The following is a 13665-nucleotide window of genomic DNA, read 5'->3' on the forward strand; positions in this document are numbered from 1 at the left end:
CCCTACGCGTTTCGACCTTTTAATTATTGGCCTTCTTCAGGGGATTTTTTCAATTGTGAAAAAAGGAAAAGGGAAAGATTCATAGATTATTTTATTTGTAAATTCATCATCATTCTTTATAGTCAATGTATTATATTACAACAGAGCAGTGTATGTCTACCACTTTTTAAAGAGAAAGCTGTGTTCTATGCTGTTTCTCTTGGTTGGATTTTCGATATTTGGATCGTTGGAGTTCCACCACTGCTGGAAATGTCCTCAAAAGGCAGCTCTCCACATTAATTCAAGACCCCAGGGCCAATCACAGACGCCTGGGTGCAGAAATATTTTTGGCGCCCCCACATGGGCGTGGCCATCTTACTAACTCCTCCCCTTTACAAATGTTTCTATGGCTACAACTCAAACACAGAGATGCTCCCCTAAGAAGTCTTCATTAGTGTCCCCCATCAGAGCCCCCCACAGCAGGTGTCCCCATCAGGGCCCCCCACAGGAGGTATCCCCATCAGGGCCCCAAGCAGGTGTCCCCCATCAGAGCCCCCCACAGCATGTGTCCCCCATCAGAGCCCCCCACAGCAGGTGTCCCCATCAGGGCCCCACAGCAGGTGTCCCCCATCAGAGCCCCCCACAGCATGTGTCCCCCATCAGAGCCCCCCCACAGCAGGTGTCCCCCATCAGAGCCCCCCCCACAGCAGCTGTCCACCATCAGAGCCCCCCACATCAGGTGTCCCCCATCAGAGCCCCCCCCAAGCAGGTGTCCCCCATCAGAGCCCCCCACAGCAGGTGTCCCCCATCAGAGCCCCCCCCAAGCAGGTGTCCCCCATCAGAGCCCCCCACAGCAGCTGTCCCCCATCAGAGCCCCCCACATCAGGTGTCCCCATAGATCAGTACTTGTCCATTAGATCCCTGTAGCTCGGGCGTGCTGGGAGCAGAAACACATTACAGGGGGCAGGGCATATGTGGCATCTTTGGTTACTTGGAGGGTGGCACTCGGAGAGCATTTCTGGGAGTGCACAGGATGATTGGCAGCAGCTCCGGACAACCCAGAAGCCTCTCATCACACCGCCTATGGGAGAAGAGCCGACACACGCAGAGGGGGCGGGGCAGACAGGAGACTGCTCCATGCACACCGGACAGAATTAATTAGTGGAGCCTATGCCGAAACGTGTTCCCGTACTAGGCTCCATTGTGGTACCCAGACTGGATTCCGGGGACAGCGGGAGATATGCGCTCTTATCAGTTGCCAGCGGAGAGAGCAAGCGGGATGGGGAACCGAAGCACCCGCTACATGCGCTCCGCCTCAGGACACAGACAAGGAGGAGGGAGGGGAGCACTTTGGAGCTTTGGCGCCCCCACCTCTGCGGCGCCTGGGTGCGGAGCACCCTGTGCACCCTGCCTAGGATCGGCCCTGCAAGACCCCCGTAGCTAACAGCCATACTGAGGACAAGTACCACCAGAAGACATAATCTGCTAGCCCTTGCCACTGCTAGTCCAAGAAGCGGTCATGGGATAGATTGCATCATAGGTGTGAAAAGACGACACGAAGGATGCTGTCAATTTACCAGCAACTGAAGTGCCGGCCTGAAAGGAAAAACTAAAGATAATCGTTCGGCTGAAAAATATGAAAGTGTTGAGACACGTATCCTGTTTGAAATACCTCTTCTACTCCTGAATATTAAAATCAGCAGAAAAAGAAGACATTGGCTACTAATATTAACGTGCAAATAAACTAAATAAAAAAAACATAAATTTCCATCAAACGCAGCCACTGTGCCATCAAACGCTGGAACTGTGCCATCAAATGTTGCGACTGTGCCCATCAAACGATGCCACTGTGCCATCAAATGCAGCAATACAGTGTCCCGGAATCAGGGCTGGACTGGGACAAAAATTTGGCCCGGGACTTCATTAAGACTGGCCCACTTTGACAGCTGTCTGTCCCCTCCCCCATGCTCCTCTGTCGTCCCCCCTGCTTCTTTGTCCCCCCAGGTGAGCGCTGCGGGAAGGTAGACACAGAGGAGCGGAGGGGGGCGGCGGTCCGCTGCCACTGAAGCCGGCCCACTGAGCCATCGGCCCACCGGGAAACTCCCTGTAGTCCCAATGGCCAGTCCACCCCTGCCCGGAATGAAACTGACACAGCCACCCCCCCCCCACCCGGCCAATCTGATGCCCCCAAAAAAGGCTGCCACTTCGTCGCTTTACTCACTGACAGTGCTTGTCCTGGCCGGGAATGCCTGGAGGAGCACAATCCCCGCCCCCTGCTTGTGATTGGAGAAATCATAAATCCCACCTCTTCACTGTGCTGTGATTCGTTACAGCACAATCAGATTTTTGGGAAGGGGGGGTTTCCCTGAATGGTAGTTTGGAAATGTGGTCACCCTACTCTGAACATACGTTTAGCAGCATCACCTTAGGTGTCACGGCAAGAAGAGCCACTGCCAAACGCAGCAGAGGTTGTGGGTTCAGGTCCTGGTCCTGACATTATCCATACGTTGTATTGCATGCCCTGTTTTTACTTTGGCCCGGATTCACGTAGAATCACGTATCTTTGTGCGGAGGCGTAACGTATCCTATTTACGTTACGCCTCCGCAACTTTTACAGGCAAGTGCCGTATTCTCAAACGAAAGTTGCGGCGGTGTAACGTAAATAGGCCGGCGTAAGCCCGCCTAATTTAAATGTGGTAGATGTGGGCGTGTGTTATGTAAATTTTATGCGACTCCATGTAAATTATGCTTTTTACGAACGGCGCATGCGCCGTCCGTGAAAGTATCCCAGTGCGCATGCTCCAAATTAACCCGCAAGAAGCCAATGCTTTCGACGTGAACGTAAATGATGCCCAGCCCTATTCAAGAACGACTTACGCAAACGGCGTAAAAATTTCAAAATTTGACGCGGGTACGCCTCATGTACGCCTCATATAGCAGGGGTAACTTTACGCCAGGAAAAGCCTAACGTAAACGGCGTATCTGTACTGCGTCGGCCGGGCGTACGTTTGTGAATTGGCGTATCTAGCTGATTTATATATTTCTAGGCGTAAATCAGCATACACGCCCCTAGCGGCCAGCGTAAATATGCAGTTAAGATACGACGGCGTAAGAGACTTGCGCCGGTCGGATCTAATAGAAATCTATGCGTAACTGATTCTAAGAATCAGGCGCATAGATACGACGGCTCGGACTCAGAGTTACGTTGGCGTATCTGGAGATACGCTGGCGTAACTCGTACGAGAATCCGGGCCTTAATGTCCTGGCAACATTTTTTTTTTTTTTTTTACAAATGCTCGTAAAGTAACCTTTCCCTTGAAGAAAGAATAAAAAGAGAATTTACAGATATCTCCGTGGCGGTGTATAAAGCTGTCTAAACACCAGGCACAGGAATCCCGAACACAGAGAATTATTGGATAGAACGTATCCCCCTGCATCCTTCTAAAACATTCTCCCAAAAGATGAGCGGTGGGCCGGCACATCAAAAGAGTTGCGTGAGAAATTTCTCGTTTTCCCGCGATGGAATTTCAGACGATACGTAGCTTCCACCCTCAGGATTTTCTTCGCAGTCCCTTTACAGCCACCAGCCGGGTGCCACGGAGCAGCAGCGTGACTATAGAAATACGTTTTAGAATTACAAGCTTCCGAAAAAAAAAAGATCATTAAGGTATGAGAAGCAACAAAGCCGTTGGTTTATGGAGCCCCTGAAGGGCCAGAGCGATAGTTTATTCTTCTCTTATTGGCCTATTGATTTGGCAATAACGTTGTTATTACTTATGAAACCAAAGTCATATTTTTAACTTTTTTTGGGAAAAGACGTAACTTTCTTCTGGTGATATTCTCTCGAAGAATGTAGTGGATTCAAACAAAAAATGGTGCAGCCTTGATGGGGGTAAATGCAGTGGCGTAGAGTGGGGGCCACCACCCCGGGCGCAAAATGGTGCAGCCTTGACGGGGTAAATGCAGTGGCGTAGAGTGGGGGGTGCAAGGGGAGGGCCACCGCCCTGGGCGCAAAATGGTGCAGCCTTGATGGGGTAAATGCAGTGGTGTAGAGTGGGGGGTGCAAGGGGAGGGCCACCGCCCAGGGCGCAAAATGGTGCAGCCGTGATGGGGGTAAATGCAGTGGTTTAGAGTGGGGGAGTGCAAGGGGGGGCCACCGCCCGGGCGCAAAATAGTGCAGCCGTGATGGGGTAAATGCAATGGCGTAGAGTGGGGGGGTCCACCACCCCGGGAGCAAAATGGTGCAGCCTTGATGGGGTAAATGCAGTGGCGTAGAGTGGGGGTAAGGCACTTTGCCACAATGCGCACTGGGATATGTACACGGACGGCGCATGCGCGTCGGGTCACAGTTAATATGCATAAAACACGCCCCCCACATCCTCATTTGAATTAGGCACGCTTACGCCGGCCTATTCACGCTACGCCGCCGTAACTTAGGAGGCAAGTACTTTTAGGTAGATTCAGTAAGAGTTAGGCCGACTTATTAGTAGATAAGCCGACCTAACTCAAAATCTACGCTGACTTATGTTTAAGTGTATTCTCAAACATATATACGCTTAAACATATCTAAGATACGACGGCTTGCGCCGTCCTATCTTAGATTGCAATATTTTGGATGGCCGCTAGGTGGCGCTTCCATTGCGGTCGGCGTAGAATATGTAAATGAGGAGATACGCCGATTCACGACAGTATGCCCGGCCGACGCAGTACTTTTACGCCGTTTACGAAAGAGATATGCCGCGTAAAGTTAGAGCTAGGCTCTATTGGAATAGTAATGTCAAGTATGGCCGCCTTTCCCACGTCGAAATTCGAATTTTTTACGTTGTTTGCGTAAATCGGCCGTGAATCGGGATTTACGTCGTTTATGTCCACGTCAAAATCAATAGGCCCGTGCGGCGTACTTAGCCGCAATGCACACTGGGAAATGTAGGCGCCCGGCGCATGCGCAGTTTAAAAAAAACGTAAAAAACGTGAGGTCAAGCGCCATTAACATAAAACACGCCCCCCTCAAACACATTTGAATTAGGCGCCCTTACGCCCACCGATTTAGGCTACGCCGCGGTAACTTAGCAGGCAAGTACATTGTGAATCAAGTACTTGCCTCGCTAACTTACAGCGGCGTAGCTTAAATGCCTTAAGCTACGCCGGCCGCAAAGTTACGCCAACATACCTGAATCTACCTAATTGTGAATACAGGGCCAAATCCACAAAAGAGATACGCAGGCGGATCTGCTGTTCAGCCTGCGTATCCCTGTGGCTATCTTTGGAAACGATCCTCAGAAGGATTTTTCCAAAGATAGTCAGAAGATCTGACATCTGTAAGACACTTACACTGTCAGATCTTAGGATGCAGTACCGCATCCGCCGCTGGGGGCATTTCGAGTCGAAATGCCGCCTAGCGTATGCAAATGAGTACTTAAGCAGATCCACAAAGCTTTTAAGCTTTGTGTTTTCTGCGTAAGTTACGATTTGCTTGCGCAAAATTAGGGCTGGTTTTACAATGTGTAAAGTTAGTACACCATGTAAAACCAGACCTTTTTTTCGATCGCCGCGTTTTTTTTAAAATTTTGATTATTTTTTCCCGGCGCGTAACTTTTTTTTAACCCGTCGCAACTTTATTGTCCCGTCGCAATCCACAAAGCCCGGCGTAAATTACGTTCGCGCGCTGCCCGTCGGAAAAAATGACGTCACACGCATGCGCAGTACGTCCGGCGCGGGAGCGCGCCTAATTTAAATGGGAATCGCCCATTTTAATTAGGAACGCCTTAGGATGCACGGAGTTAAGTTGCACTGCCGCAATTTTCCGGGTAAGTGCTTTGAGGATCGCTACCTAAATTGGGAGAATTGCGGCCGTGTAACTTAACTCTGAAAAGTTAAGTTAGGCAGCTTTTCTGTGGATTTGGCCCCCAGTACTTGCCCCTCTGACTTACGGCGGCCCTACCTGAATCCAGCTATAAGACTGGGATGCCATTACAGTTCATGTGCGTGTCAAGGCAGGCGTCCCAATACTTTTGGCAATGTAGCGTATGTACAAAATCATTGCATAAGTTCCAGAATCCTGAACTGTGGCCCTTGACGAGAGAAGTTGGACAGCCCCGTGCTAAAATGAACTGCGTTTTCCCCGCTACCGTTTGCCTGGACTGGTTTGCACCCGTAGTAAGCTATGTATAGTATGTGGAATTTATGACTCTTCCAGTGTCAGGCCCCGTACACACCATAGAATCCATCTGCAGATAAATCCCAGCGAATGGGTTTCAGCGGATAGATCCTATGGTGTGTACACTCCAGCGGATCTTTTTCCGCGGATATATCTCCCCTGGGATGGATTCCAGCAGATCGAATATTTGCTGACATGCAGAACAAATCCATCTGCTGGAATCCATCCCAACGGATGGATCCGCTGGTCTGTACAGACTCACCGGATCCATCCGTCCGAAGGGATCCCCCGCATGCGTCGTAATGATTCGACGCATGCGTGGAATTCCTTATATGACAGCGTCGCGCACGTCCCGCGTCATAATCGCGGCGACGGCGCGACACGTCATCGCCAGAGGATTTTGGCGCGGATTTCAATGCGATGGTGTGTACACTCCATCGCATAAAAATCCGCCTAAATCCTCAAGAGGATTTATCCGCGGAAACGGTCCGCTGGACCGTATTCGCGGATAAATTCTATCGTGTGTATGGGGCCTCAGTCTATCCCACAGATAACACCTCTTCTCTCACGCCGCAATGCCTGTCCTCCTCCCACTTCTTCTCATTCACTTCACAATATGTCACTATGTTACTCATAAACATCATTTGTAAAGCTAGAATTACCTTTTCTTTCTTTTTTTTCTTTTTTTAACACAGGTGGTGAAATAAAAAATAAATAAATAAATAAACATGATTTTTTTTTTTTATTTTTTTTTTTTCAAACACTGGTATGCAATGCAGATACGACAAATAGACTCAGAAAAATAGATGTTTTAAGAAAATAGAAACACCTTATATTGTCTGTTCTGGCATTTTTTTTTTTTTTTTGCTAGAAAAATACTTAAAACCCCCAAACGTTATTATTATTATTATTATTATTATTATTATTTTTATTATTATTATTTTTTTTGCAGAGACCCTAAAGAATAAAACTGAAATGCTTGAAATGTTTTATGTCACACTGTATTTATGAACCGGTTTTTAAACACATTGGGCCAGATCCATAGACATTTACACTTGCGCCGCGTATAAGAGATACGCTACGCCGCCTTACCTTACCTGGCGTACTTTCAAATCCTCAAAGATTTTGCGCCGTAAGATACGTAGTGTATTTCTGGCGGCGGAATTCAAATCGGCGGGTAGGGGGCGTGATTCATTTAAATGAAGCACGTCCCCGCGCCGATTGAACTGCGCATGCTCCGTTTCGAAATTTCCCACCGTGCTTTGTGCGAAATGACATCGCAACGACGTCATTTTTTAAACTTAGACGTGAATTACGTCCATCCATATTCACGGACGACTTATGCAACAAAAAAAAAAATTCAAATTTCGAAGCGGGAACGACGGCCATACTTTAACATGGCAAGTCTATCTATACGCCACAAAATAGCAGCTTTAACTATACGCTGGGAAAAGCCGACTACAGACGACGTTAGAAAATGCGACTGCCGTGCGTACGTTCGTGGATCGTCGTAAATCGCTAATTTGCATACCCGACGCGGAAAACGATGCGAACTCTACCCAGCGGGCGCCAAAGTATTGCACCTACGATCCGAAGTCGTACGAAGCCGTACGCCTGTCGGATCGAACCCAGAAGCCGTCGTATCTTGGTTTGAGGATTCAAACTAAAGATACGACGCGGGTAATTTGAAAGTACGCCGGCGTATCAGTAGATACGCCGGCGTACTACCTATGAGGATCTGGCCCAAAAATATAACCCAATTTTTAGGTTAAAAATAAATAAATAATTAAATAATAATACATAAATAAATAATATTAATACATAAATTAATAATAATAACAATAGTAATAATAATAAATAAATAAATAATATTAATAATAATAATAATAAATAAATAAATAAAATAGGATGTTACGCCGAGTAAATAGATACCTAGCATGTCACGCTTTAAAATTGGGCACGCTCGTGGAATGGCGACGAACTACGATACTTAAACATCTCCATAGGCGACTCTTTATACATTTTTACAGGTTACCAGTTTAGAGTTACAGAGGAGGTCTAGAACTATTGTTCTCGCTCTAACGATTGCGGCGATACCTCACGTGTCAAGAGGAATGCAGAGGAAGGGGAAAGGTGTCAGGCTCAATACCTCAACCAAGTTTTGTATGGCAAGAGGAATGCAGAGGAAGGGGAACGTGTCATCCCTAATGCCAATCCCAAGTTTTGTATAGCAAGAGGAATGCAGAGGAAGGGGAACGTGTCATCCCTAATGCCAATCCCAGGTTTTGTATAGCAAGAGGAATGCAGAGGAAGAGACATGTCAGCCTCAATACCCATACCAAGTTTTGTATGACAAGAGGAATGCAGAGGAAGAGGGACAGTGTCGGCCTCAATACCCATACCAAGTTTTGTATGACAAGAGGAATGCAGAGGAAGAGGGACGGTGTCGGCCTCAATTCCCATACCAAGTTTTGTATGACAAGAGGAATGCAGAGGAAGAGGGACAGTGTCGGCCTCAATACCCATACCAAGTTTTGCATGGCAAGTGGAATGCAGAGGAAGGGGAAAGTTTCATCCCTAAAACCAATCCCAGGTTTTGTATAGCAAGAGTAATGCAGAGGAAGGGGAAAGGTGTCAGGCTCAATACCTAAACCAAGTTTTGTATGGCAAGAGGAATGCAGAGGAAGGGGAACGTGTCATCCCTAATGCCAATCCCAGGTTTTGTATGACAAGAGGAATGCAGAGGAAGAGACATGTCAGCCTCAATACCTACCCCAAGTTTTGTATGACAAGAGGAATGCAGAGAAAGGAGGACAGCATTTCTCTTCCTGACAGGACCGGGAGCTGTGTGTTTACACACACAGCTCCCGGTCCCCGCTCTGTAACGAGCGATCGCGTGTGCCCGGCGGCGATCGCGCCCGCCGGGCACGCGCACCGGAGTCGGGGAAGAGCGGGGGGCGCGCACGCGCCCCTAGTGGCCTGCGCGAGAGCCGTAAAACGACGGAGGCTGGTCGGCAAGTTGTTAAAGGCGACGTACAGGTACGTTGCTTTGCGCAGCCTTGCCATTCTGCCAACGTGTATATCGTCACGCATCGGTCGGCGAACGGCTGATTTAATTTAAATAATATTTAATAATAATTTTTAATAATACAGGAGATGGAACTGTAACATTTTTTTTTATAAATTTACACTTTTAACAATAATTAATATTTAATATATTTTTTATTATTTAATGTAATTAATATTTAAGAATATTTTTTTTTTTTTAAGAATAATAGTTTACCTCTACATAAAAATATATATATATAAATACAAATAAATAATGAAAATTTTTCATTTTTGGTCTTGAATTTGTTTTACAGGTCTAAAAACGCCATCAGATATTAAAAAATATGATCTGTTATGTGTGAAGGATTACTGATGAGTCATCTTGATCCGGCACGGCGGGCAGGATGGCGCTGACACTAAATCTGTCATGGTGTTGGGAGTCAGCGAGCTGCTAATTTGTATATTATCAGCATTTTCCCGTGTTAGAAAAACCAAGAAGGAACCCAAACAGAAGATGAGCGAGCGTACGAGCGCGCACGCTCACACGGGTGTTTTTTTTTTTTTTTTTACAAGCTTTTAACCACTTAACCCCCCGGACCATATTGCTGGTCAAAGACCAGAGCACTTTTTGCGATTCGGCACTGCGTCGCTTTAACTGACGATTGCGCGGTCGTGCGACGTGGCTCCCAAACAAAATTGGCGTCCTTTTTTCCCCACAAATGGAACTTTCTTTTGGTGGTATTTGATCACCTCTGCGGTTTTTATTTTTTGTGCTATAAACGAAAATAGAGCGACAATTTTGAAAAAAATTAATATTTTTTGCTTTTTGCTATAATAAATATCCCCCAAAAATATATAAAAAAACATATTTTTTCCTCGGTTTAGGCCGATACGTATTCTTCTACCTATTTTTCATAAAAAAATTGCAATAAACGTTTATTGATTGGTTTGCGCAAAAGTTATAGGGCCAGATCCACAAAGAAGTTACGTCGGCGTATTTATTGATACGCCGCGTAACTTCTAGGATGCCCCGGCGTATCTTTGTTTTGTATCCACAAAACAAGATACGACTGAATGTGGGCTAGATCCGACTGACGTACGTCTTAGTACGCCGTCGGATCTTAGGTGCATATTTACGCTGGCCGCTAGGTGGCGCTTCCGTTGATTTCCGCGTAGAGTATGCAAATTAGCTAGATACGCCGATTCTCAGAACCTACGTCCGGCTGGCGCATTTTCTTTACATCGTTTACGTAAGGCTTTTTTCGGCGTAACGTTACCCCTGGCTCTTTGAGGCGTACGCAGTGTTAAGTTTGGACGTCGGGCCAGCGTCGAATTTTCCGTCGTTTGCGTAAAACGTTCGCGAATAGGGCTTTGCGTAAATTACGTTCACGTCGAAAGCATTGACTATTTGCGACGTGATTTCGAGCATGCGCACTGGGATACCCCCCTACGGACGGCGCATGCGCCGTTAAAAAAAAACGTCATTTACGTCGGGTCAAGTTGAATTAACATAAAACACGCCCACATCTTTGTCACTTGAATTCCGCGCCCTTACGCCGACACATTTAAGCTACGCCGCCGTAACTTTAGACGCAAGTGCTTTGTGAATACAGCACTTGCCTCTCAAAGTAGCGGCGGGGGTAGCGTAACTACGATACGCTACGCCTGCTTAAAATTACGCCGATCTACGTGGATCTGGCCCATAGCGTTTACAAAATAGGGGGTATTTTTATGGCATTTTTATTAATATTTTTTTTACTAGTAATGGCGGCGATCAGCGATTTTTTTTTCCAGTACTGCGACATTATGGCGGACACTTCGAACACTTTTGACACATTTTTGGGACCATTGGCATTTTTAGAGCGATCAGTGCTATAAAAATGCATTGGATTACTATAAAAATGCCACTGGCAGGGAAGGGGTTAACACTAGGGGGCGGGGAAGGGGTTAAGTATGTTCCCTGGGTGTGTTCTAACTGACTTGGACTTGGACTGACTTGGGGAAATGACAGATCGCTGTTCATACATTGTATGAACAGAAGATCAGCATTTCTCCCCCTGACAGGACCGGGAGCTGTGTGTGTAAACGTAACGAGCGATCGCGTGTGCCCGGCGGCGACGCGCACGAGAGTCGGGGGCGAGCGGGGGCCCGACGTTATTATATTACATGCGGCTGGTCGGCAACCAGTTCATTTATTCACAATAGAAAAACCCACCCTGAAACGTAAATGCAACGGTAAGGCTCCTTTCACTGGGGCAGCCAGTGCGCCCACCTAAATTCCACCCGGACGGGGCTGTACACACACGCACACACGCTGTGGCCCCTAAGCTCGCTACGCAGAGTTTGACCCCTTTAGATCTGCCGATCAACCACTTCCCCCCCCCCGCCCACAGCGGTTATACCACCCCGTCGCGTAAGCGAAAGGAGCCGAACGGCAGTGCGCAGGCGCAGTATAGCGCCGACTCGCCGTTCGGCTTCTTTCGGCAATCGTGACGCAGCTTACGCGACAGGGGGGAGCTCGTTTTTGGTCATTCACCAGCAAGTTAGGAACGCTCACTCCCGCGGGATTCGCAACCCGGAAGCCGCGGGTGAACTAGCTGTACCGAGGTATGCACAGCATAAAAAAAAAAAAAAAAAAAGGCATAATTGTATTGTAATGTGTCGGGACATTGTAATACTAGAAAGTAGTTTTAGGGTGAACCCCCCGCTTTAAGGTCATGGAGTGGCCTAGCCAGTCTCCAGACCTTAATCCTATAGAAAATTTATGGAGGGAGCTGAAACTTCATGTTGCCAAAAGACAGCCAAGAAACCTTAAGGATTTAGAGAAGATCTGTGAAGAAGAGAGGACCAACCTGGAAATTGACCTACCAGCCTGTCCTTGGAGTGTGGGAGGAAACTGGAGAACTCAAAGGAAACCCAGGCAGGCACAGGGAGAACCTGCAAACTCTAGGCAGGCAGTGCCAACCAACAACCCCAGTGCTGCCACGTGGAAGTGCTAACAACTTTGCCACTGTGCTGCCCATATTTCATATAAACCTCGGACTGCGAGTAACGCGGTTAACAAGCGTTTTGAAATATGAGCAATTTTTTTTTAAATCCTGACTCAGTTTGCGAATGTTGTCTCGCAAAACTAGCAGGATTCAAGCCATAGCGGTGTGCAGTACCGCATTTGGCCAGAGGGAGCCGAGCGGAGGCGGACTGTTCCCAAGCAGGGGCAGACTGACCATTGAGTCACTCGGGCACTGCCCGAGGGCCCCATGTCACTAGGGGGCCCCATCAGGGTTGCCAGGCTCAGTAAAACCAGGGACAGTATGTAAAAATCTATGTTTTTTTTTTACATCTGTCCCTGATATGTCTGAAACCAACATGCTTCTGATGTGAAAATCCTGAGATTTTAGCTGCCCCGCCTCTGCACTGCCTCTTGGCGTGGTGGCCATCTGTAAGCCCAGGGGCCCCATAGTCTTCTATTGCCCGGGGGCCCCATGAGTTGTCAGTCCGCCCCTGTTCCCAAGTCTTTCCAAGGGTTTCCAAGTTCAGCCGAGCTGTCCCGGGTATTTCCGAGGCTCTCTGGCGCCCCCCCACCTATCTCTGGCCACATGCGGTATTACATGCCATAGAAGTCAATGTGGAACAAATCATTTTAGTTTCCATTGACTTATATGGGGAGACTCGCTTTGATATGCGAGTGCTTTGGATTACAGATTATGCGAGTATTCCAAGGTTCCACTGTATTACATTATTACATAATAATAAAATAAAAAATCCCCAAATATAATAAATAAATAATTTTCCATGGAATAAATGACCCATTGCTGGCTACCACTTACCCATGCAGTGGAAAGATGGCTCCTGATGACAAAATAAAGAGCATCCATCACCATTGATCTTGTTCCTGTCATCGCACTCTTCATCCAGGTCCCTACAGAAGGAGGAAGCAGACTTCACTTGTAATATTACATCAGAATTAGGACACTTCAGCCAAAAAGCATTGAAAAACATAGTGCCACAAAAAAGTTTTTGCTTATTTGAATTTTGGGGTTAGCATCTTTTTGACTTTATTCTAATCAGATTTTGGGGGAGATTCATAAACACCCTTTAGAATTGCGTTGGTCTGCTGAACCAAAAATTATCAGAGCTTGAGTCCGATTCTTGTAGCTGTCAGGAAAGTGTTCATGAATCTTTTGGAGCCAGGTTCTGAGGTTGGAGTGTCCATAATGGACACAACTTCCAAGGTGCAATTCCTCCCTGGCCTCAGCGCCCGTCACACTTAGGGCTTTTTCACACGGAGCGCCCGTTCAGGTCCGCCTGCCAGTTTTTTTTCGCGGACCTGAACGGGCGCTCTGTGCTCCTCTATGGAGCCGCGTATGTCAGCGGTGACATGCCCGCTGACATCTGACCCACTCCGATCCGCCAAAGTGTAACGGAGGAAAAAAACTACTTTTCCCATCCGTCTGGCGGATCGGGTGAAGACGGTCCGTGTT

General features: G+C 47.4%; 1 protein-coding gene across 1 annotated transcript in view; it reads right to left on the minus strand.

Annotated features, from left to right (window-relative positions):
* The window catches only part of PAPPA (pappalysin 1), a 327700-nt gene that overhangs the window by 101140 nt on the left and 212895 nt on the right, over nt 1-13665 (minus strand). Inside the window, exon 9 of the mRNA XM_040322751.1 lies at nt 13012-13103. Coding sequence (XP_040178685.1) covers nt 13012-13103 — 92 coding nt within the window. The remainder of the gene's footprint in view (nt 1-13011; nt 13104-13665) is intronic.

The sequence above is a fragment of the Rana temporaria genome, chromosome 9 (genome assembly GCF_905171775.1).
Source record: "Rana temporaria chromosome 9, aRanTem1.1, whole genome shotgun sequence".
Classification (NCBI taxonomy): domain Eukaryota; kingdom Metazoa; phylum Chordata; class Amphibia; order Anura; family Ranidae; genus Rana; species Rana temporaria.